Below are 22126 nucleotides of genomic sequence, written 5' to 3'. Positions count from 1 at the left end.
CCATTCTACCCCAATCTTTAATAATTAATTTATTATGAATCTATCATTATTTAAGAAATTCCCAAGGGAATTTTCCTAACACAGTCAGCCACTAGAGACCTGTATTACTTTTAATTCGCCTAAATTCACTTTAATTTCACTTTGAGATTTCCATACATGAGTGGAAACAAAAACCAGACAAAATAAACAGTAATCAATTACTTAAGTATATCTACACATTCCTTTGTTTAATCACTAAATATTTACTAAGCATATTCTTTAGGCTAAAAGAAACAGTGGGAGACAAAACAAAACTCTCTGCTCTCATTGAGCATCACTACTTGGGTGAAGGCAGATTAATATATAGGTATATATATATATGTATATGGGTACATTTTATGGAAAAAATAAAGGGTGAGGTATCAAAATGCTGGAAGTATTATTTTATGGATGGTGATACTTGAAAAAAAATGAGTAATGGAGCATAATATTCCAAAGAATGTTAAATGCACAGGACCAGGAATGGTAATAGTATGCCTAATGTGTGGTGTAACAAAGCATGTGAAGTGTAAATTACCCAAGTAGGGCCCTGTAAGAATGTGAGCATTTACTCTGAGTGAAATATGAAAAAACTTGAGGAAGGTTTTCAGCAGATGATTCACAATGAAAACTTTATGGAAGGTACTAGCAAAAGGACTAGGCAGCACACTGTGATAATGACTTACATGAGAGTGGTAGTCTCAACTTATTTTGCAGATAGAAATCACTGATGGAATGGGGTATAAGACAGAAGTCAAGGGTAACTCCAGGGTTTTTCACCTCAGGAACTGTAAAAGTGGCATTCACCATTTATTGAAATGGCAAAGACTATAAAGTGCAAAAGAAGGAATTCAGTTTTGAATATGAATTTTGAGATGTCTTGTAATTTCTAAGTGAGATGTTTCCTTTTTCTTGGGAAGTCTTGGCTAGAGCTAAAACTTGTTAATTACCATTATAGGTAATTTTAAAAGGCATAAGGCCAGTAGTGAATAGAACAGGTTAAGGAATGACCCAGCGATACTCCAATATTCAGTTATGGGAGAGGTGAGTAGGTACCAGTAATATATTTTAAAAGAAGTAGCCATGAACCAAGGGAATATCTAAGAAAAAGTGGAAACAAAAAGAAGTATTTCAAAACTCAAGAAGTGATCAATTAGATCAAAGCTGCTGATGGGTCAGTTAAGGACAAAAGTGTAAACTGGTGTAAAAGGTTTATTTTGGTGGAGTGGTAGGATGGACAAAAGCCCGAGTACCATATTCAAAGGTGAACAGACTCTCTCCCAAGAACTTTCAACAAGTTGCGCTGAAAAAAAAAAAAAAAAGAAAGAAAAGAAAAGAAAAGAAAAAAAAAATTACTGAAAAAGATTGCAGAAAGGGATGTTGAAGGTTTGTGAAGAGAGAACAAAAATGATCTGGAAGTGCCAGAGAGAATAAACTGGGGAACTTCAGTGGAATTCAGTGAGCAGCCCAAAGTCATAAGCGAGATAAGTTCGCAGAATTTTAAGGCAGGAAGGTCAAAAAAAAAAAAAAAAAAAAAATCCCTTACGACCAAGTATAGCAATGTTCGATCTGGTGGCTCCTGAAGTTGATGCACCTGAGCACGTGAGCACTGCATGGAGGCATCAAACTAGAATACAGATGGAAGGGAGGGGGACAAACTCAGTACTAGGAGGATGGGTGGTTCTAAACAAAGCCCCGTCTTCTCAGAGCAAGCATTAGCAGTTCTGGTTTTAAAAAGGCTGCTCCAAGCGAGAGCAGGAACTACCGCAGCCTGGGAGCTTTGAGGGCTGTTGACCGGACCCAGAGGCAGTAAAATGACCCCTTCCCAAATCTAGGGAGAATATCCTGAAGGGCTCCCTCTGGCCCACGGGAGCTAAGGTTTTCGCGCCGGAACTTACGGCGAAAGGTTAGGCTGCTTGCGGCTGTTTGTTGGAGAGATGGGCATGGTGGCGACGGGGTGGGGAGTGGTCTACCACCCCTTTCCTGGCTGCTTCTGGAATCCCTGTTCCCCAACCCCGGGCATTAGCGGGTAGCGCCGTGGTTCCGAAATGTTTGCCGGGCGTCATGGAGACCGTGGAGCCCTGGCTCAACAAGCGGCCGCGCGGTTGGCTGGCGGCTCGAGGCCGAGGAGGAGGGCGGAGGCGGAGGGGAGGGCAGAGGGTTGGTGGAGCAGGAGGAAGCTCTGGACGACGACTGGAAGAAGGAGGAGGGCGGCCCGGGCCCCAGGCCCCTCCCAGGCTCTGAGTCTCCCGGCTGCAGGCGGATGGATGGGGCTTCTTCAGGCGGCGGTGGCAGCAGCGAAGGTGGCGGCGGCAGCAGCGGCAGCGGCTGTAAGTGCAGCCTCCACACATCATCCCTCCCCTCCTACTCCTGCTCGGGATGAGGGGCTCCTGAGGTGTCCTCAGTCCCCTTTCTCTCCCTCCCCTCCCCCACTGCAGAGTACCGCCCGGAAGACCCTTAACTTCCGGGGAGGGGCTGCCAGAGAGCGCGCCTGGCTCGCGGGCCGCGCGGAGGCGCCGGCCGCCGGAGGCGCATGCGCAACTCCCCACCTCCGCCCACCCGCTCCGCGCCAGATCTTTCTGCTTCGCGGTGGCGACAGCGCGGGTCTCCCTGGCGTCCGCGGCGCGCTGGGAATCCGCTGCGGAGTGAGTTCGCCTCGCCCCGTTTGCTACGGCCCCTTTTACCTGTCGGTCCTCGATCTTGGTCGGGGTGGGGCCAAGTGACCACTCCCCTGTGGCTCCACCTCTTTCACCCTGTGTTTTCCCCAGATGTGTCCCTGTCCTGGGAGGCCCCCTCCGAAACACTGAATCCTCTGTGGTAGCGGGGTCTTGCGCCAACCTGCCACTTCTGAGTGAGCAGAGGAGGGAAGAGACTGCAAAGACGGCATTGCAGTGAGGGAACTAGGCGTGCTTGCCCCCCTTGAGTGGTGATGCTTCAATTTATAACGAAGAGGTCCCTGGCCTGGAGCGCATCTCTGGCCCTTGCATGCAGTGTGACCTTGGGCGAGTCACTACTCTTCGCTGGGCTTCAGTTTTCCCTAAGTAGCGCTTCCTCCAACGCTAAAAGTGTAATTTTGCAGGAAAACTTAACGCAATTTTATGAACGGACTAAGGCCACTTAGCACACATGACCCCGAGTTGACTGAACCTTAAGACGTAGGTGAAATACGGCGACCTATTTATTGGGCCGCTTTAATTCCTTTACTGTTGGTTACAAATTGCGTTAATTTTTTCTAAAATTGTCGTGGGCTACTTGACCTAGTTCCCAGCCATCTTTTTAAAAATTTGAGACAGAATGGTGATCTTGGGATAAAAATCGTTTTGACTCGTTGCTACTGAGGCTTTCTTTCCTTTAATCCAGATGGTGTGGTGGCTCGATTCTCCCAGTGCCTGGCTGAGTTTCGGACGTGGTTAAGAACCAACTGGTTGAGGTTCAATGCAGACAAGACGGATGTGATGCTGGTAGGCAAGGGCACACTTGGAGATGAAGGGAGGGAAAATCCAAACTCCCTCAAGTAGTATAAATATTATTACATTACTTTTCTGTATGTTCCAGTGTTTGAGAACTGCTATTGGGCCAATAATTTCCAGAATTTGGGTGAGATATTTAACATCAGCGATGTATGAACTCTTAACATATTAGTTTGTAATATACTGATGAAACGGGGCCACTGGATAAAACTAGGTAAGAATTATGAAACGAAAAACCAGAACTGTTCTCTGAAGAACCAAAAGGCTATATAAGTGTTTGAGGTGGTGTTAATAATAAAAAAAACTAACAAAAATATAATGCTTATTGTTGCATAGATATGGAGCTTTCAAATGTAATACGTTACTGCTTTTGCAACCTGCATTCTGCCTACTAACATGAAGGTAAACTCAGATTATATAAAATGTTGTTTGAGAAAACGAGTTTTTGATATTTAGGCATTTTAAACCAGATTAGTAATCATCCATTAATTTTTACCTCCTCATCATGAAGATGGTGAAGGCTGTCACTTTAAATTTTTAGTAAGTAGCTTACAAAACAATCTCATAAGGACTCATGGGCCCTGAAAGTTATTAAATACAGAATTCATTTTTAGAGTTTTCAGTGTGTTGTATTTATCTATTTCAGTATATCAGCCCTGGAGTTAAAATTGTTACTAGTCTTTTCTTGGTGCATTTTGAGAGGTTCCTTTTTGAGTTGTATAAACATGTTTACATAGTATAGGTATATACATTAGTTGTATTTGAATCAGGAGTTGGTGCTGAATAAAAGGTTATATTTCTTAGGCATATGTAAATTGTCAGAGGAGTTTTTTATGGGTTAGTTTAGGCTGAGGTAAATTCCTGACCCTAAATGCATCTTTCAGTAGCAACGTATCTATAAGGGGTTCATGTGTGTTTGTGTGTTTGTATGCACTTTATAACCTCTGAAGTTGTTGAATAACTTTGAATGGAGGGTTCAGTAAGTTGCTTAAAAATATTTCCCAATGTAAAAATAGTTGTGAGTAGCTTAATATTGGAAAAAAAAAAGTTAGTATTAGTTTGCTTAAAAACAAGGAGACCGTTAGGTAGAGAATTAGAGCAAAAGAGGCATTTTTTTAGGCTTTATTTAGGGATTTTTTTGTTAGGGGGACAAACCACAAACCTCACATAAAATTAGAATTAGTCACTTTTTTAAAAAAACTTTTAAACATTTTACTTGTACAGTTCTAATGGAGCTACCATTTTGGCTAGCACATTAATAAATAACATACAGTATAATAATTTTGAATATCATAATTAACAGTGATTTTTCTGATGCTTTTAGCTTTATTATGACCTATTTCCAGTTCTTTTAATAGCAAAAGGCTTTAAAGATACATTTTTGTTAACCAAGTCAATGACTGTTGGCATTTGAATACAAAAGAAGATACCTGTTGAATTAATACAAAGTACCAAATAACTAAGGGTAATAAAGTGCTAAGCTATATTCTGGCTTAATAAGAAGAATGTTCCAAACATTTGAGCATTTTTTGAAAAGAGCAGTTTCTTCATGGGATATGGTGAATCACAGGAGGTGTTTAATTAAGCAGAAGAGCCTGGTAATAGAAGCATTCTGAGGGATCCCTATGCCAAAGTGTAGAGAAATTGACTAGAAACCTATAAGGTCCCATCCAACCCTTAAGATTGTATGACCAATGAATACTTAGTTCTTCCGTATTTTATACTGAAGAGGTTAAGCAAGAGTTTGGAGACTGTTCTTTCCTTAACGAAGCTCCTTAAAGAATAAAAGAAGAGTGAAAGTGTATTGAATTCCATAGTGATACTACCTAAAACTTAAGAGTACTAGAAATTTTTCTCCTTTCCTTTAGATCTGACTAAACCCACAAAACAACAAAAAATGTGGAGGGATTTTTTTTTTTCCTAAATGACAATGCCATTTAGAGTTAACAGCACTGATAAATATTAAACTTAAAAGTCATTTAATAGTAAGATAAATATCCATTTAAAACTGTCTTAGATCCAGTCTTCCTAACTTCCAGTATTGGTTTCAGTACCTTAAGGGACCTGATCCCCTGTTCTTTATCACAATTTGGGATTTTTGTTGATAGTTGAACTGAAGAATCAAAAATTCAATGGATTAAAGCAAGCAACTTATTCCTGTGCCTTGTATTTCAACAATGCTTCAGTCTTTCCCTTGATAGCCAGCTCAATTTCATATATTAACTTTCATAATTTAATGGAAAACTTTCCCTTAACTTTCTGGTATGTAAAACCTGAGTTTCTTCTGCCTCTAGGCCCTTCGTTGTTTTTATCTGTACTCACCTCAGGTCCATGCACATCCATTGTTTTTTGCCTTCAGCTCTTTTCACCCAGTGTATCATGAGAACTGTTTTATTAACTGACATTTTTAAAAAGTCATTTTACTTTCAGTCCAGAGTAAAAAAATTCAACAGGGTAACTCATAGAAACTATATACCTATGCTAAAACATTTATTCTCTCAAGGAATCCTAAAGAAACACTTTTATATATTTTCTTAAAAATAAATGAAAATACTGTACAGTACAGTTAATGGTAAAAATTGTTTGTAGACTTGGGAACCTTAAAGTTTTCCTTTCTCTTCTTTCCCTTGCTTTTCTTTCAGTAGAAAATGTGCATCAGATGTTTATGTTTAATTGGTTTACAGACTGTCTGTGGACTCTTTTCCTGTCAAATTACCAGGTAATGTTCTTTCACTTAGCAGCTACTTCATATACCTGTAAATGCAGTTTATTCATGCACAAATTATTGGACATAAGAGTTTCAAGTAAATATTGTCTTTGGAAATAGGAAAATGCTTGATAGAGCTTAGAATGTTAAGGGAATACAAATAATTTTAAAAACTGTGTCCCCTGTATTGCTTTGTAAGCGTTAAGAAAAATGGTGTGTGTGCACATTTATGCACTATATTATATAGCACTGGTCTCACATTATTTAGAAAGAATGAATAATTTTCATTTAACGATTTGATTTTTGGTAGTCATTTTTGAAACTGCATTAAGAATCCTTGAAGATTGGGCTGGGGCGGGTACAAAAACTTGTTTTTTGAGTAAGTCTTTTTAAACTCCTGGTTTAGTAAAGTATTAGTGTCCACTTTAATATTGCCTTTGTATTGGCTAGTATCTACTTTAGTAATGGAAGTGAAACAAGTTTGGTACTTCGAAATCATTGGCTCTGGCAGTCATCAGTATTGGTATCAAGGCCAATTGGCAGCTCTAGACGAATACATTAAAACTTTCAGATCGCAGGCATTGCAAACAAGTAGGTTCTTCCATGCAGTCAAGTAGGAGATTATTTATGCCCATCAAAGAACGACTTCTCATTATTTTACATTTTAAAATTTTGTTTAGTTGTGCAGAAATTCAACCATTATGTTGCTTCATGTGAGAAATAGCAAATGAGATTGGAGGATGGCAGACTACCTAACAATCCTTTTCTTAATCTTTGCTCTGCCCTTTCCCAAAGATTTTGGGATATGGGATGTTACATTTCCTGTCGGAATCACCGAAGGAATATTTGTCAAGGCATAACCGCTTTACAGTTCGTGCCGCCGTTGCATCACAGCAACATCCGTTTTCCAGCAACATGCACTTCAAAAATGACCGACTTGTAAATAGAACGTATTTTCCCCTCCTATGTAAATGCTGGACAGGGTTCCTCCGGCACCTTCCCGCACCCTCTCTACCCAAGACGCGCGGGCTCGGGTCGCAGGTCAGCTGGGGCAGGCGCCGGACTCGGCGATGCCCACCTCCCCCACACCCACCTTGGCCCCGCCCCGTCCGCGCTCTGCCAGGAGGGCCGGCTGCCGGGCCGCGCGCGCGCGCTCACGTCCCTGCTCCGCGCGTGCTCGCTGGCCTTTTCCCTCCCAGTCCAGCCCAGCCGGGGCGCCGCGAGGGGGGCGGAGTGGGGTGTGGTGGCGCGCTTCGGGCGGCATCCTGCGCGTTCCCGCCGAGGCAGCGGCGGCGGGAGAGGCGGCGGCGGCGGCCGGAGTCCCGTTGCCGAGTCTCACATCCGGGTTTGGCCGTGACCCAGCCGCGGGCACGCCGCGGAGGATGTGACCCTGCAGTACGGCAAATATGGCGGAGGTAGGGAGCAAGCTCCCCCTCCCTGTCCCGGAGCCGGGCGGCCCCCGGGCCCTGGCCGGGGAGGAGTGGAGTGGGCCTGGCCAGGTAGAGGCCCAGCCCTGCTGGCGCCACTGCCCACCTGTTGTCCGGAACAGGCCGCGCTCGGGCGGGAGCTTTCCTTGGAACTTAGTTGGGATGGTTCCGGGGGTAGGGAGAAAGCGGAGACGTAGTTGGACTTCGGGGCAGTTTGAAGGGCTGGGTGCTACGCAGTAGTGCGGGGCGAGGGGGAGGGGGCGTCGGTCTGGGAAGGGGTGCCTGTGGCGCAACTTCGCCGGCCGGTGCCAGGGCTAGGAGAGGAGCCGCTGCTTCCTCTTACGAAGTTTCTTCCCTCCCTAACCGAGATGCTGTTGCGCCCTTCCGCGTCACCCCCACCCGTTTGCTACTGACATTCAGTCGATGGTGGGGAAAACGTAAGGCTGAACGGCCTTTTTAATTCTGGTAAAGATAAAATGAGCGTGGAGGAAAATCACGCTCGCAATCCAGCCCTCCAAACTGGGGAATCTCCCCATTTCTCCGAATAGTTACAACTGCCTCCCCCCACAAAACCACACACACCCCCACCACCACCACCAGGTAAAACCTCTGGAGTTGCTTTTCCACCCTTAACCCCTTTCACTTTTTAGGCTGCCCCCCATCCGGTCCAAATCGGAGGTACTTATTTTCTTAGAGATTTTTCCCCCTTTAGTTTCTCTTTTATCATTTTCTAGTAAACAACGTCCCAAAGCCCCTTTCTGCTGTAGTAGATTGTTTGCATATTGAGAACTACACAATTGATGAACAAACTACCACTTGTTGGTTTACGATTACTGGAACTTCGTATATGCTACTAAAAATCTAAATTTTGTCTCTCCTTTAAGCTTTTAAACATAGGAAGTATTGTGATTTATTTGTTTTATTTATTATTTTTTCACCAATGTGAGAATTTCGTTGTTCTTTATCCCCTGGAATTCCCCAGTCACGTATTTGTTGTTTCTTCTTGAGGGAAAGCCACTCAGTGTTTAGTTAATATGGCATTACCCTTGTTAGAATTACCATTTTCATGATTTCAGAGACACCTAAAATAGATTCAGGAAGTAGGTAATTTTATTTGTTCTCTAGTCCCCAGTTTTTAACCATCCTTTATTTGCTAATGAAATCAGTTATATTTTTGTCAATATCATAATACCCTTTTTAGATCTTGTAATACAGAAAAATGACTAGAGTATGTATGCTTTTTTATGTACCAGCTGGTACATAGGTTGTTTTCTGGAAGCTCTTAGGATGTCACTTCTGCTGTCTTATGGAAACTAGCTTTATATCTATGTCCGAAAGTATTTGCTATTAAAAGAGGAAGAGGTTTTATTGTAGCACGACTCTGTGCTGCCAGTAGTTTTTTAAAAAACATAATCTGATGTACATCTAAATTTAGATGTTGTATTTCATTTCTTTTGCTTTTGGTGGTCAAAAAAAATTGCATTTCAGGGCACAAGAGTTGGAGAACATAGTCATTTCTGTTTCACTTAAATGTGACTGGATTTAATCTAGTAGTCTGAGAGTCAGTACCTAGATTTTAGAACTGGTGAGGATCACATTGTGTATTTTCCTTGATATGTAGAGCAGGAGTAGTAATGTAGCAATGGGACCCCTTTCGGTGAATTTCCATTAGATAAGTAGAATTGTGTTAAGAAGGTAGTGTTTCTCCCTCATGGTGCTTAACGGTTTTAGCTTTAAGTTGTGTGGCCATAATTCAAGATAAGATATTAAGGAAAAAAATAACTTTGTATGAAAGTACATTGAAGTTTGAGTTTAAAAAAAAAAACCTCATCTAGAAATTTTACTGCCCAGTGTACTGAAAACATGTTTATTAACATCTTTCTTGTTTCAGAAATTAAAGATGGTTGCATTAATGTAAGAGGGGGAAAACACTATTTGGAGTCACCAATCATTTCCTAATATTTTCTAGAATATGCTTTTTTGTGGGGGGGATATATTTTCTTAAATATTTCATTATTTGGAGCATGGAATTCTCATGTTTTCAGGAACACATGGATGGTTCAATTTCAAGGAAAAAAATCAGTTTTATTTTCAGTGCATTTATTTAAGGACCTTGTATCTTGAAATCATTTTTTAAATTCTTTAATTGCTTATAGGTGGTTTTATTTATAGTAACTTTACAGGAAGAGTAGAAGAACCTTGAGATATCCTATAAATAATCTAAAATAGATGAGGAGGTAAAAAGTAAAAATAATTTATAATTTTCCTGGTCTCAGTACTTCAGTAATTGAGCTGGGGATATCTGTAACTCAGTGGTAGAGAGCTAGTTTTGCATGGAAGATCCTAGATTTTATCCCCAGCACTGCCATAGACAAAAAAAACCCCTCAAACTTCAGTAATTGTGATGATTTTTTAAGATTGTTGGTTTCAAAAAATTAGATAAATGAGAAATGCTTTGTTTATAGCATGCTTTTTTGTGTGTGAGCTAAGATTTATTCTTTATGATGCATGTGGTAAAATAATTCATATACTGAACTGTTGTGCTTTTGATTAAGTAGACTTGCAGATTGATGCTGACTTACGAAATAATAGCAAGTGCAAAGCAACAGTAAACAGTTAATTAATAAATCCGAAGGGAGAAACAGGTTATTGAAGAAGCATATCATCAAAGAAAAATGTAGGTTTTATGCTTCTGGGTTTTCTTTTTGTTGTTTTCTACATAAGAGAATGACCCTGACTTTTTTTCAGAAAATATATTTGTAATTCTTGAATTCAAGTTGTTTTAGATTTGAATAGAGTATGGTAGTTTTTCATAATTTGATCTGATTGTCCTAATTGAATCCATAATGGGAAGTATGTATTTAATGGTTCTTAAATGGTAGTAGCATTAAAAACATTTAATGTGCTCAGAAGAAATGATATACGCTCCCTTTCTTTGTACTGTCTGGTAAATTTCGCATTACTTATTCCTTAAAATTATTTTCCAACCTTTTAAAAGGAGGTTCTCCTTGTTACACTTAAAGGAAATTACAGGGTAGTCACAGTTTTATGAAGGATTGAGAGAGAGAGGGAAAAAGAGGAAGTAATAGTTGATTGTTAGGGTTTTATAAGGAATGTGGTATAGGGACCTTGGGAATGAACAATTTGTCATTTATTTCAAAGTTTGTAAACATGTATGGGACTTTATTCTCAAGGAAAAAAAAAAGTACAGCACAGTGCAAGACCAGTCCCCTCTCCCCACTTTTTTTTTTTTTTACCCTAAATCCTGTTTCTATAATAAAAAGAGAAAAAAAAATTAATGAATTTAATACTGTTAAGTATTTTAATATTTCTAAAAATGGTACATGAACTATTCACTATTATAGCTATTCATTTCTTTAAAAAATATTCCTTGCTTAGCACTTTCATTAAGAGTACTTGAATTTTATGCTTTAAGGAAATAGGATTATGTCAATGTGTTAATTTCTACTCTAAGCAAAACTTGTTCTACTGCAATGGATTTAAGCTTTAAATAATTCTATATACTGTTAAATATTTGTTTTTTTTTTTAGTTTATACTTTAGAGCAAATTAAGGTTTTATCCAAAGTAGGCAGGAGCACCAACATGCATTAGAGTTCTAAAAAACTTATTAGTTAGTGGAAGTATGAGGGTCAAAATACCTAAAAACTTAAGTGGGAAAGCTTTGGTGGGACAAATTAAAAGTAAATTTCTTTAAGATAATTCTGGAGGGACTAATCAGTTTCCCCACTAATTTAGAAATAAACACTGCTATTGAACCTTAAGTGTATCTTTATATTTGCATATGGTTTCAGAATTCATTGATTAAATCAGAATCCCTTGATTAAACTTATGAAGTAGCACCCCAAAGTAACTTTTTGCAAATTGTGGTTGTCTTTTCCTTTCCTTATAGTCCTAGATTTTTTTAAAAAAATGTATTCAGAAGAGAAAATTTGTTCATTTGTTTAACTAAATACTCTTTTGTAGTGTCACGTATTTTGAACAATTCATAATAAAAATAAGGAACTTAGGTCTTCAAGAAAATTGAAATGATCTAAATTTTTTCATTATAGAGAAAATGGAACTTGAGCAGAGAGTTTATGCAGTTTTTCATACAGTTAGTCTGGCACAATTAAGAGTAGAACACAGACTTCTGCATTCCTAATGCTTATTTTCTATAATACCATTCTATCTTCTAAATTATACTTACTGTAATAGATTTGTTAATTTTAACTCCAAAACATACTTAACTGTTTTATGCCCTAGCATTCCTAAAAGTAACAACAAAGTTATGGGACATAATTTTGTATGGTGGGAGAGGGTACTAAGCCTTTGGCATAGTACCCCTGCAACTTTTTTAATCCATGAATAGGGTCCCAAACTCCTTCCTGACCTCTATCCTTAATTGCTTTGAGAATCTGATTTAGCCTCTATGTAACTTAAGGAGGTGTTGGCAACACTTAAAGAAATGGTGATAGAATTGGTTGGGGGGAGTGTTGTTCAGTTATTTGCATGGAAAATAAACTTTTGATTGCCTGGAATAAATGGGTCTAGGAATATTACTGTTTTTACTACCTTAATTTTTTTTTTGTAAAAATGTTAATAGTCTAGTCTTTTTGTAGAATCATTCTTTTTTTTTCCCAAATTACAGTTTTCTGCTGCATGAAACACTTCCCACCATTTTCCATGATGTTCTAGAAAAGTGTAAAAGAAATATATGAACAAATTGGAGGCACTAAATATTTGTTACTGTTAGCAACTTTAGCAACTAAATCAAATATATTGCAAGGGTAAATGCTATATAAAAGTTAGAGCACTTTTTTTCATTTGAGTTAGCATACTAATTACGTTGTATGTTTGTCTTTCCAGTGTTGTTTTCCATCTCAGATAAAACAAATATGCATGTACCAAAAAGAACTAATTTTTCAAAATTATAACTTTGCAAAAATAGTACCAAGTACTAGGTTTTCTTAAAAATTGAAAAGAGAACAAAATGAAATGGTTTATAATCCCATGAAAAGGATTGGAATATTCCAACAGAACAGAAAAATATAAAATAAAAAAAGCCTCCTCTCCCTGATTCATTCCCTGGGAAAAGCTATTATGAACAAATTCTCATGTGTCTTTGAGGAAAAAAATTTTATGTGTATTCTAGCCCAGTTTGTTGCACATTCTACACTTTTTTTAATCCTAATTTTCTTAGCATTTTTTTCTCTTTCAACATAAACAGATCCGTCTCCTTCTTTTTAATGAATTCATAGTGTTCCATTGTTTGAAGGAAGTATATATCATTTTGGACTGGTTTAAATGATGGATTTAAGTTTTCCCCCAACTTTTTGCCAAGAACAACATTGTGGTAATGAATGGTATACATATATATGGGTGTACTGTTATAGTTGTATTAGTAGGGGAAATTCATATTGACTAAATAATGTAAAAAATTATTGAGCCAACTCCTTTGTACCAGTAGGGTATGAGTACATCTTAACTATTCTTTAATCCCCAGTTTAAAATTTTCCAACTTACTTTGATCTTTTTCTAAAAGCAAATATTTCTCTAAGTACTTGTTTACCTTTAATTTTTTTTATTTTTATTTTTTATTTACTTTTTTATTTTTGCAGTGCTGGGGATTGAACCCAGGGCCTCATGCTTGCAAGGCAAGCACTCTACCAACTGAGTATCTCCCCAGCCTGCTCCTTTAATTTTTTTTTTGTTGTTGTTGTTCGTTTTAATTTTCCCCATCTCCTTCCCCCTTTCTAATTTGCTGTATGTAGTATTTAATGGTAGATGGTGCAAGTTTTCTTGGAGGGCATTGTTAGGTAGAGATATCACTTTCTAAAGAGACATATATTACATTCTGGCAAATTAGATGTCAACTCATGTTTGCATTTTAAACATGCTTTGAACTGATAAAAACCAGTTTAGAAGGAAAGAGAAAGAAAGGGTAAAGAGAAAAGAGATAGCAAAAAATTTTGGAGTTCTTTCTCTCGAAGGTATAGAAAGAACTCCAAGATGTCAGAATGTGTAGGCTTCAGGTCTGACTTCATTACCACAGTGGAACCTTTATCTTATTTTATGTTCCTGAGTTTACTAATCTATAAAATGAGGTATTGTCAGATTTATGGTTATGATTAAGAAACTATGCATTTGAAAATGTATAGCACTATGTAAATATAAGCTAGTTCTGTACTTTTTCATGTCTAAATAAAAATTGCCTTCATTCTATCCTGAAGCCTTCTGTACTGTGATACTAAACTCACATTTTATCTTGAAAGATAATCATTTTGTCAGTTGAACAATGTAATGTTCACAGTATGAACTGTTCTCAAATGCCAGTTTCAGAAGCTCATCTTTGATTTAATTGGATATAATTAGCTTGCAAGAAACTAATCTCATTCCTGTCTCCTAAACTGACACCATAAAGTTTTATTTTGGACATAAAATACTAAAATGTATATGGATAATAAATATAGGCAACCATCCCACCCTTTGCTCCCTATGCTAATCAGTGCTTGACACATTGCAGAATGTCTGACATAATATGATTATTAGTGTAATCTTTGAACTTTGTGTGCTTTGCTCCATGTGGACTATACTTACAAATGCTACGAGTCCTCTCAATATTTGGTATCTTAAAGAGTGAAAAATAGGACTGGGGATATAGCTCATTTGTAGAGTGCTTGCCTTGTAAGTACAAGGCCCTGGATTAAATCCCCAGCACTGCAAAAAAAAAAAAAAAAAAAAAAAAAGGAAAATATTTGAGACCTTTTCAGAATTTTAAAGTGGTAAGTATTTACCAATAAAATAATGATCATTTAGTGTTGGTGAGATCTCTCGTAGATACCACTTGCAATTCAGCATCCCTAGTATTGCTCTAGCTAGCATCAGTAAAAAACATACCCTTCAACTTTAGTAATTTGTTTTTAATCGAAAACCTTTTTTATCATGACTGTCGAATGAGATAATTGTTGGGATGTTAAAAAAAAATTTGCTCAAGAACTATTTCTCTTAAGTTCCTAATTCATAAGTAATGTAGATTTTTCTTGTTTATGTCATATAAATTTGTTCTAAAAGTTCTCTAATAAGAAAACCACCATTGTAAGACTACTCTCTGTGGGTAGTGAACAACATGGGACCAGATGAAAGTGGTCAGTAAAATTGCTGTAGCCTTGTTAGCAGAGATCATGCTAATACTTGGAAAATAAAATTTAACTGCATGAAACATGAATGGATTAATATTATTGGATTTCTGTGTAATAATTTGTGTGATGGTTAAATCCATTTCAAGTCAAAAGTGTATAGTTGTGCCCCAAAAGATGTTAAGCAAGGTAGAAACCCTTTTTATAGTTACATTACTCTCTCTCTCTGTCTCTCTGTCTTTAGCTTTCCATTAGAGGAACCACAGTAAAAAGCATTATATTGACTGTGTTCCAGTAGAGTAACGTAAATAATTATAGTGGTGTGACATTGGAAATAAGATAATATTAGATACTGTTATTTTTTTCTTAGACAATGTTATAGGAAAGACCCATTCTAAGAATTTATAGGGAAAAAAATAGGACCTTTGAAAAAGTGTGCCTCAAGAATCCAATTGACCACATGAAATTTAGAATGCTATATTTACAATAGCATAATGTATACAAGTTTCAAAATGGGATTTAAACATAGGAATTTGTCTTTGACCCTAGCTTTTGAAAAATTGACCATTATTTTCCTCATTTCTTTTCCTTCTTGCCTCTGACCCATTACTTACCAGAAGCCAAGAATACGGCAGTATCCCTGTCATTCTGTTGCTAGTGTTTTTGGCCTTCCTCCATGTCTGTCTTCTATTGGATGTGAATGAATGGGCAAGGTTTATTTATAAATTTATGTCATTTAAACATCTTTTATGAGTTCCTACAAATTTTCATCTTTAAATTTCCCAGTTGCTTGTGGTTAAATAATGTATGATAGGTAGAATGGTAGAGGAAGCATTATAATTGAAAATCTTACAGTCTTCCCTCAGATAACCCTCTCTAGTCTTTAGTTTGAATGGTTACTAATTCTATGATAACTTTTAAAAAGTGGTTATTTATTGTTGAAATTAGCTTAATAAGTGTTTAGTACTTAAATGACATTTTAATTTTTTCTTTCTTACAACATAATTGTATTTATAATGATGCCTTTATTTTGTTTCTGCCTCCATTTTCACAATTCATTTTTTAAGCCATAGACCAGTTTGATAGCAAACTTTGTGCATAGTTTTTTATTTATTGATAGGAGAAATTGTATCTCAGGAAATTCCAAGATCCGAAATCATACCTCTTAGTCCACATGTGAGGCCCAATTGCTTTTAAAATCTGAATGAATTTCATATTACTATCTTTTTTCTAGTTTCTGTAGTGTTTCAGTTTTTTTCTGTGCTTAAATATAATTCAAAGGTAAAGAGTTATGTAGAAAGTTTTAGTTTGTCTTAAAACAATTCAGACATTAAAGCTTACTGTAGTTTTTGGTATGATATTTGTAATCGAATAGTTCCTGTAATGTTTGTGCAGATGTGCTATACACAAATGCTAATTTGTCTTCTTTTCTCCCCTCTTCAGCCATCTGTTGAGTCTTCAAGTCCAGGTAAGTTTTTTCTATATTTTTTTTATAATCTCGAATTGCCTAACATTTGTCCTGTTAGTTGCATAAAGGTCTAGAGGAGTTAGACTATCATCTGACTTTCTTTTCTTCTGAATGCTTCTTTTCTCTGGGGGAAAAGAAATGGATGAAATGTTTAACTGCCCATGAAAGTACAGGTGAGGCTACTGTGGATTCATCCTCAATGACTATTTTTAGGTCCTCTCCTTCCCTCCCCCTCCTTTCTCTTTTTCTTTGATGAATTGCCATATGTATTTCTTATAGTTTTAAACTGTTGTTTGAATTGAAGTGTATTCAGAGTATATTTTTTGAAAGGGATTCAACTAGCTTAAACATTTTTATTTGTGTAGGACATTCAGAATGTTTCATTTGAGAAAAAGCTTGTTAATATATTGGGGCAGGAAAATAAAGCAAGCAAAAGGTTCAAGAAGTGAATAGTGTTGTAAATTAAGGAAGCTATTCTTAGGTTTGAATAGGATCAAGTTTTATTCTGACCTTACATATAGGATTATTGCTTTCTCTCAAATACAGTTCATTTATTCCTAACTTAGAGGTGCAGACTTAAGATCTTTAGACCAATCGTTAGTCACAGATATTTTTTGTTTGGTCACTGTAGTGGTGTTTAGAAATTAGAATATTTTATATAAAATCTAATTTTAGGATTCTTAGATTTCTTACGATCACAGGGTCTGTTACCTCCGGGTACAGCATTCATATTAAAGTTCAATAGCAGTAAGGAAAGAGTCAAATATTAGTCTTTTTGCCTAAGTGTCCAGGGATTTTACCAAGAGAGAAACGACTACTTTCTATATGGGGTATTTGGGTTAAGGAGCATCCCTATATAGAAGAGTGAAAGGAAGCCCTTTGAGGCCTGGTAATGTTTTATTTAAAAACATCTCACATATATTGAATATTTAGGTATGAGATACATTCCACATTGCTGAATTTTGCATACTATTGAAGCAATCACCTTTATGTGTTTTAGGAAGAAAAAAATTTTTTAAATGTTTAAAATAAGCCTTTTTTAATGGTGCAGAATCATTTTCATGAACAAAAATTATTATACACTGTGGGAGCTGTAAATAACCCTTATAAATAACTAGAGTGCTCAGTTTACAGTTGATTTTTTTTCTTTAATTCAACTGAAAATGTTTTACTTTTATAATGTGCTTGAGAATAAAGTACATTAAGCTTTGTGACATTTCTGAAATTCAAGGATATTTTTAACTTTCTGGTTTATAGATATGTTCTGGATAGTTGAAATTGGAAGTAATCTGACCTCACATAAGTGTTCTATCCTTTTTAGAATGTAGAATTGTTTCCAGTATTTTTTTTTTCAAACAGAGATCATTTTCATTGAAAAAAATAGGTTCTAGTGTTTATTAATAGTCTTTTAGACATTTTTATCAGTTTTGAGGCATTAATTAGCAAGTGCAGAAATACATAAAATAACTTCTCCAAAACTAAACTCATAAAAGGCTTTTTCAGTTTCCATCACCCTGGACAGAACAGAAAGAATAATGGAGATTGAAGAACACAAATATCTTTAATAACCTTTGCTACTTGTTGAATATTTAGACATATGGATTTTTTTTAAGATTGTTTTCAGACTGAGGAAAATCTTTAATGTTTTTTCATATCAAGCTTCTATACAAAGTCATGTCTATTATTCTAAGTAATGCTAGTAAGCAGTTAAGAAAAGTTGGTGGAGAAAATCAGGAATTAGAATCTCAGATTAAAAAAAAAAAAAAAGATCCACTGACAAAAGACTATGCCCTTTGTAGCATGTGTACTTTTGGAATCAATGTTAGTAATTATAATCACATGATCATACTAAGTGGTTTGTTGTGGACTCCACCAATATAACCTGTAAACCAAAGTGGAGGTACTAATGAAAAGCTTTACCTGCGACACTAGTAGCCATTAGAATCTTTGAGAAGATATAGGCTACCTTTTAGTAATTCTTCAGTAAGATGGCATTTTGTGATAAAGCAATGATATCTGCCTTAATGCTGAAGCAGCATGTTTATATATACAAAGCACTAGACTCCTTATTCCTAAGAATTTATTATTGTGATGTCTTCCCCCAATTCTCACCCCCTGGTCCTGGAAACAGCCTAGATGATGGACCTACCAGTTGATGGAAAGCAAAAGGATGATTAGTTGATCCTGAAAAACAAGATAAAAATTAGATAAAACAAAGCAGTCAGATTAAGACAAGGAAAAACAATGGAAATTGAAAGTTAGTAAGAATTGTGTATATGTGGGAGAGAATTTGGAGTGAAAAGAGAGAAGTTCACTTAAACTTTGTTATTTAATGTAGTGGGGCAGTGAAGTGGCAAGTATTATTTGACTTTGCATATCATGACAAAAAATGGGGACTTCTGGTAAGTTGAATAATACTTGTGATTTGACACTGTGTTCTCATGGCTTCAGGTTTGTTCAGTAAAAGAGTAACAATAGGAATTAGGGTGATTATTTTTCACAATACATGCACTCAATAAGAGTTATGATTAGGATAATATACGAAGAAGTGGTAGTAGGGGGGTTTTTAAGGGTCTTTCTGCCTACAAAGGAGAAGAAAAGTAGGGCATCATGTTTAGGAAGACTTAATTATTGCTTGCTGTGTGTCTTGGAAGATTCCTGTGTGAACTAAAAATTTCAGGAGCGTTTTCTACTGAAACTCAGAAAAAAGAGATGAGACAAAACAACTAAATTAGTTGTTCTCAAATTGTGCTCCTATGGAACCATGGTGTCTAATCCTTCACCCATTATTGGGATTTCCTACTAAAATTTTGCCAAGTTTTTCTTACTTCTAGTAGAAATTAAGGTAGTATGGTTTTCTAAATTTTTTGTAAGTAATTCTAAAACTGATAATCGTTAATAACTCATTGTAATATAATCTTATATCTGATTTGGCTGACTAATATCTTTTTTTTTTTTTTTTTTTTTTTTTTTTTAATGACTCTGAGCACACTGCTTTCAAAGTGCTTTGTTCTCTGACCTGGTTTACAATTCACTCATCATAGTAAACATAGGCTGTTTTTGTTTGTTTTATTTTAGGTACCTGGGATTGAACTCAGGGACACTCAGCCACTGAGCTATATCCCCAGCCCTATTTTTTTTTTTTTTTTTTTGTATTTTATTTAGAGACAGTGTCTCACTGAGTTGCTTAGCACTTCACTTTTGTTAAGTCCAGCTTTGAACTTACAAGTCTCCTGTCTCAGCCTCCCGAACTGCTGGGATTACAGGCATGCTCCAAAGCACCCAGCTTAGGCTATTCTAAAGTACTCTTTGAAACAAGAAAATTCAAGATTTACATAAGGCTTGGAGTGCAGTAAAAATGCAGGAAATGGAATTAGACACAGGATTCAAATTCCATCTTTGCCACCTGCAGGTTCAGTGAGCTCTGAGTTGCTACTTAAACTCTCTAAGCCTAGAGTCTTTGTTTTTATTTTTATTTTTATTTTTAAATGGTGTGATGATACCTAGTTGATAGAATTGTTTGAAGATTGAGATAATGAATATGAAATGCTTGATTATACTATCTGGAACATACTAAGCAGAAAAAGTAGTTCTTATTTTTAAAAATTTCGAAAAGTGACTGAAGAATTCTGAGCTTTTGTTTTTTTTTTTATTCCTAGTATTCTGGTTTTCAAGAAGTCAACCTGTATGTCTCTTTGTTTTATTTAATAGTTCTCTTATTAGAGTGAAATGAAAGGATTTCAGTACATCCGTTAATATGACCTTTAACAGTTTAAACTGATGTAATTCTTTTTCAAACTTAAATTCAGGTTTGGCAGTGGGCAAATTTGTCAATAATTTACAGAAACTATATCCCCTGCCTTTACAGTCTACTATGCAAAGATTGGCCCTATTGAGTCTAACAGTATTCCCTCATCACCAACCTAAAAATGGATTGACTTACATAACAGTTACCTTAGATTATATTTAATGTCTTCAAAAAGAGTTTCGTATGCAATTTTAATAAATTTTGCTTTTATCTCTTTGAGGAATCTCAGATCAAAATCAACTTAGTAAGTTAAAGACAGCCACTCAAATATTAGAATGTGTTTTCAAGGAAATGCTGATAGAAGAATACTTGAGTTCATCTGTATTTTTACTATACTTTATTGTCCCATGTAATTTGAATGATAGGGATACATTCCAGAGAAATATGTCATTGAAAAGTAAATTTACAGAAACCTAGATGGTATAGTCTGCTGCATACTTAGACTGTATGGTATAAACCCCATTGTATATGCAACCTGTCATTGACCAAAAGGTCTTTATGCAGCAGATAAGTATATTCAGATGACTGTTTATTTCACATGACTATATATTCTTCTCAGGGGCCAGAGGGATCCTTACTCATTGGGTCTATCAAACATTAATTAAATGGTTGAGATTGTGATATTTCCCACACAAAAAGACCATTTTTAATTGATAAGATCAATTTATTCTTTACCACTTAAGCTTCACAATCAGAAGATTACTGCAGTTTTGAAAGCTATAAATATTTACCCTCCCTCAATTTTGCAGTTGTAACTGAACCTATAGGAGTGAAAAAGGGCAAACTCTAATCCCTTTGGAGAGTTTTGTGTAGTACTGGGGATGTAGCTCAGTAGCAGAACTCTCACCTAGAAAAGTTTTGTGTGTGTATGATAATGAGTAAGGACAAGAATTTTAAAAAGCAGTAATATTTACTGTGCATAACTTACTATGGTTTTTTTTTTTTTACTTATATGCAACTTCAATAATGCATGTACACTAAATAAGTAAGATACAACTAATTTGGTTTATCATACTTTTAAAAATACCCTTTACCAGGAGGTTCAGCAACATCAGATGACCATGAATTTGATCCATCAGCTGACATGCTGGTTCATGATTTTGATGATGAACGAACATTAGAAGAGGAAGAAATGATGGAAGGAGAAACAAACTTCAGTTCTGAAATAGAGGATCTTGCAAGGGTAAATAATAATAAGGGTAGGGATGAAGCAGTTATAAGTTTTTTGTGGAGAGAGTAAACATTGGAATTTTGGTGCTCTGGTTTGGGGAAGATCATGGGATCATAGGTGGGATATTTAAATTTTGAAATTAATTGGCATTTTAAAAATAGTTTTAGTATGTGAAATAATACAATTCAGTAGTGAATTTGGTAAGGGATCACAGGACTGGGTCAAATGACTATAAAATGAAACAATTCTTAATTTCCTCTTACTACTTTTCCCCAGGAATAACATCTTTTATTTACTCCCCTTCAGAGCCCAAATATTTTTAGAATTGTCATCGTCTCCTATTTACTGCATAAAGTGTTCTGGATTGTTTCTGCCCCTTCCTATCTAGGTGACCCTTGACTTTAATTGATATATCTTTTGTTATATTCACTTTTCTCTTTCTACTCAACTTTTCTCAGTGGTACAGAATGCAGTTTACTGTTCCCTTCTTTTACTTGAATTCTGGAGTACCCCACTTTCTTTTTTTTTCTTTTTTTTTTTTGGGTGCTGAGGATCGAACCCAGGGCCTTGTGCTTACAAGGCAAGCACTCTACCGACTGAGCTAACTCCCCAGCCCCAGCCCACTTTCTTTTTTCTATCCTCCCCCATCCCCTTGCACCATTCAATGTCTTGCACTCTTTTTCCTTTACACAGGATTTAAATGTTTGCATTTCTTGATTTTCAGTTCTGGACCTTGTTTTTTCCTCTTCTGTCTCTGTCCATATCGGTACTCCTCAAAGTGTAGTTATGAGGGTCAACAGCATCAGAGTTATCATAGACTTTTTAAAAAATATTTTTTAGTTGTAGGTGGACTCAATAACTTTATTTATTTTTATGGGATGCTGAGGATCTAACTCAGTGCCTCACATGTGCTAGGCAAG

At 36.5% G+C, this 22126-nt stretch overlaps 2 protein-coding genes across 3 annotated transcripts in view; one reads left to right on the top strand and one right to left on the bottom strand.

Moving 5' to 3' along the window:
* The window catches only part of Dnai4 (dynein axonemal intermediate chain 4), a 110865-nt gene extending 108560 nt beyond the window's left edge, over positions 1–2305 (bottom strand). The window contains exon 1 of one of the 2 annotated variants that reach the window (XM_047539741.1): positions 1917–2305. The gene's annotated coding sequence lies outside the window, so the exon portion shown is untranslated. The remainder of the gene's footprint in view (positions 1–1916) is intronic. The other variant, XM_047539735.1, reaches the window with a different exon arrangement.
* The window catches only part of Mier1 (MIER1 transcriptional regulator), a 61435-nt gene continuing 41506 nt past the window's right edge, over positions 2198–22126 (top strand). The window contains 4 exon segments of the mRNA XM_047539753.1: positions 2198–2348; positions 3379–3479; positions 16203–16227; positions 21073–21218. Of these exon segments, the coding sequence (XP_047395709.1) occupies positions 2282–2348; positions 3379–3479; positions 16203–16227; positions 21073–21218 (339 nt within the window). The 5' untranslated portion in view covers positions 2198–2281.

This window comes from Sciurus carolinensis, chromosome 1 (assembly GCF_902686445.1).
Source record: "Sciurus carolinensis chromosome 1, mSciCar1.2, whole genome shotgun sequence".
Classification (NCBI taxonomy): domain Eukaryota; kingdom Metazoa; phylum Chordata; class Mammalia; order Rodentia; family Sciuridae; genus Sciurus; species Sciurus carolinensis.
The sequence above is the reverse complement of the archived record's forward strand: the minus strand, read 5'-3'. Positions and strand labels throughout refer to the sequence as shown.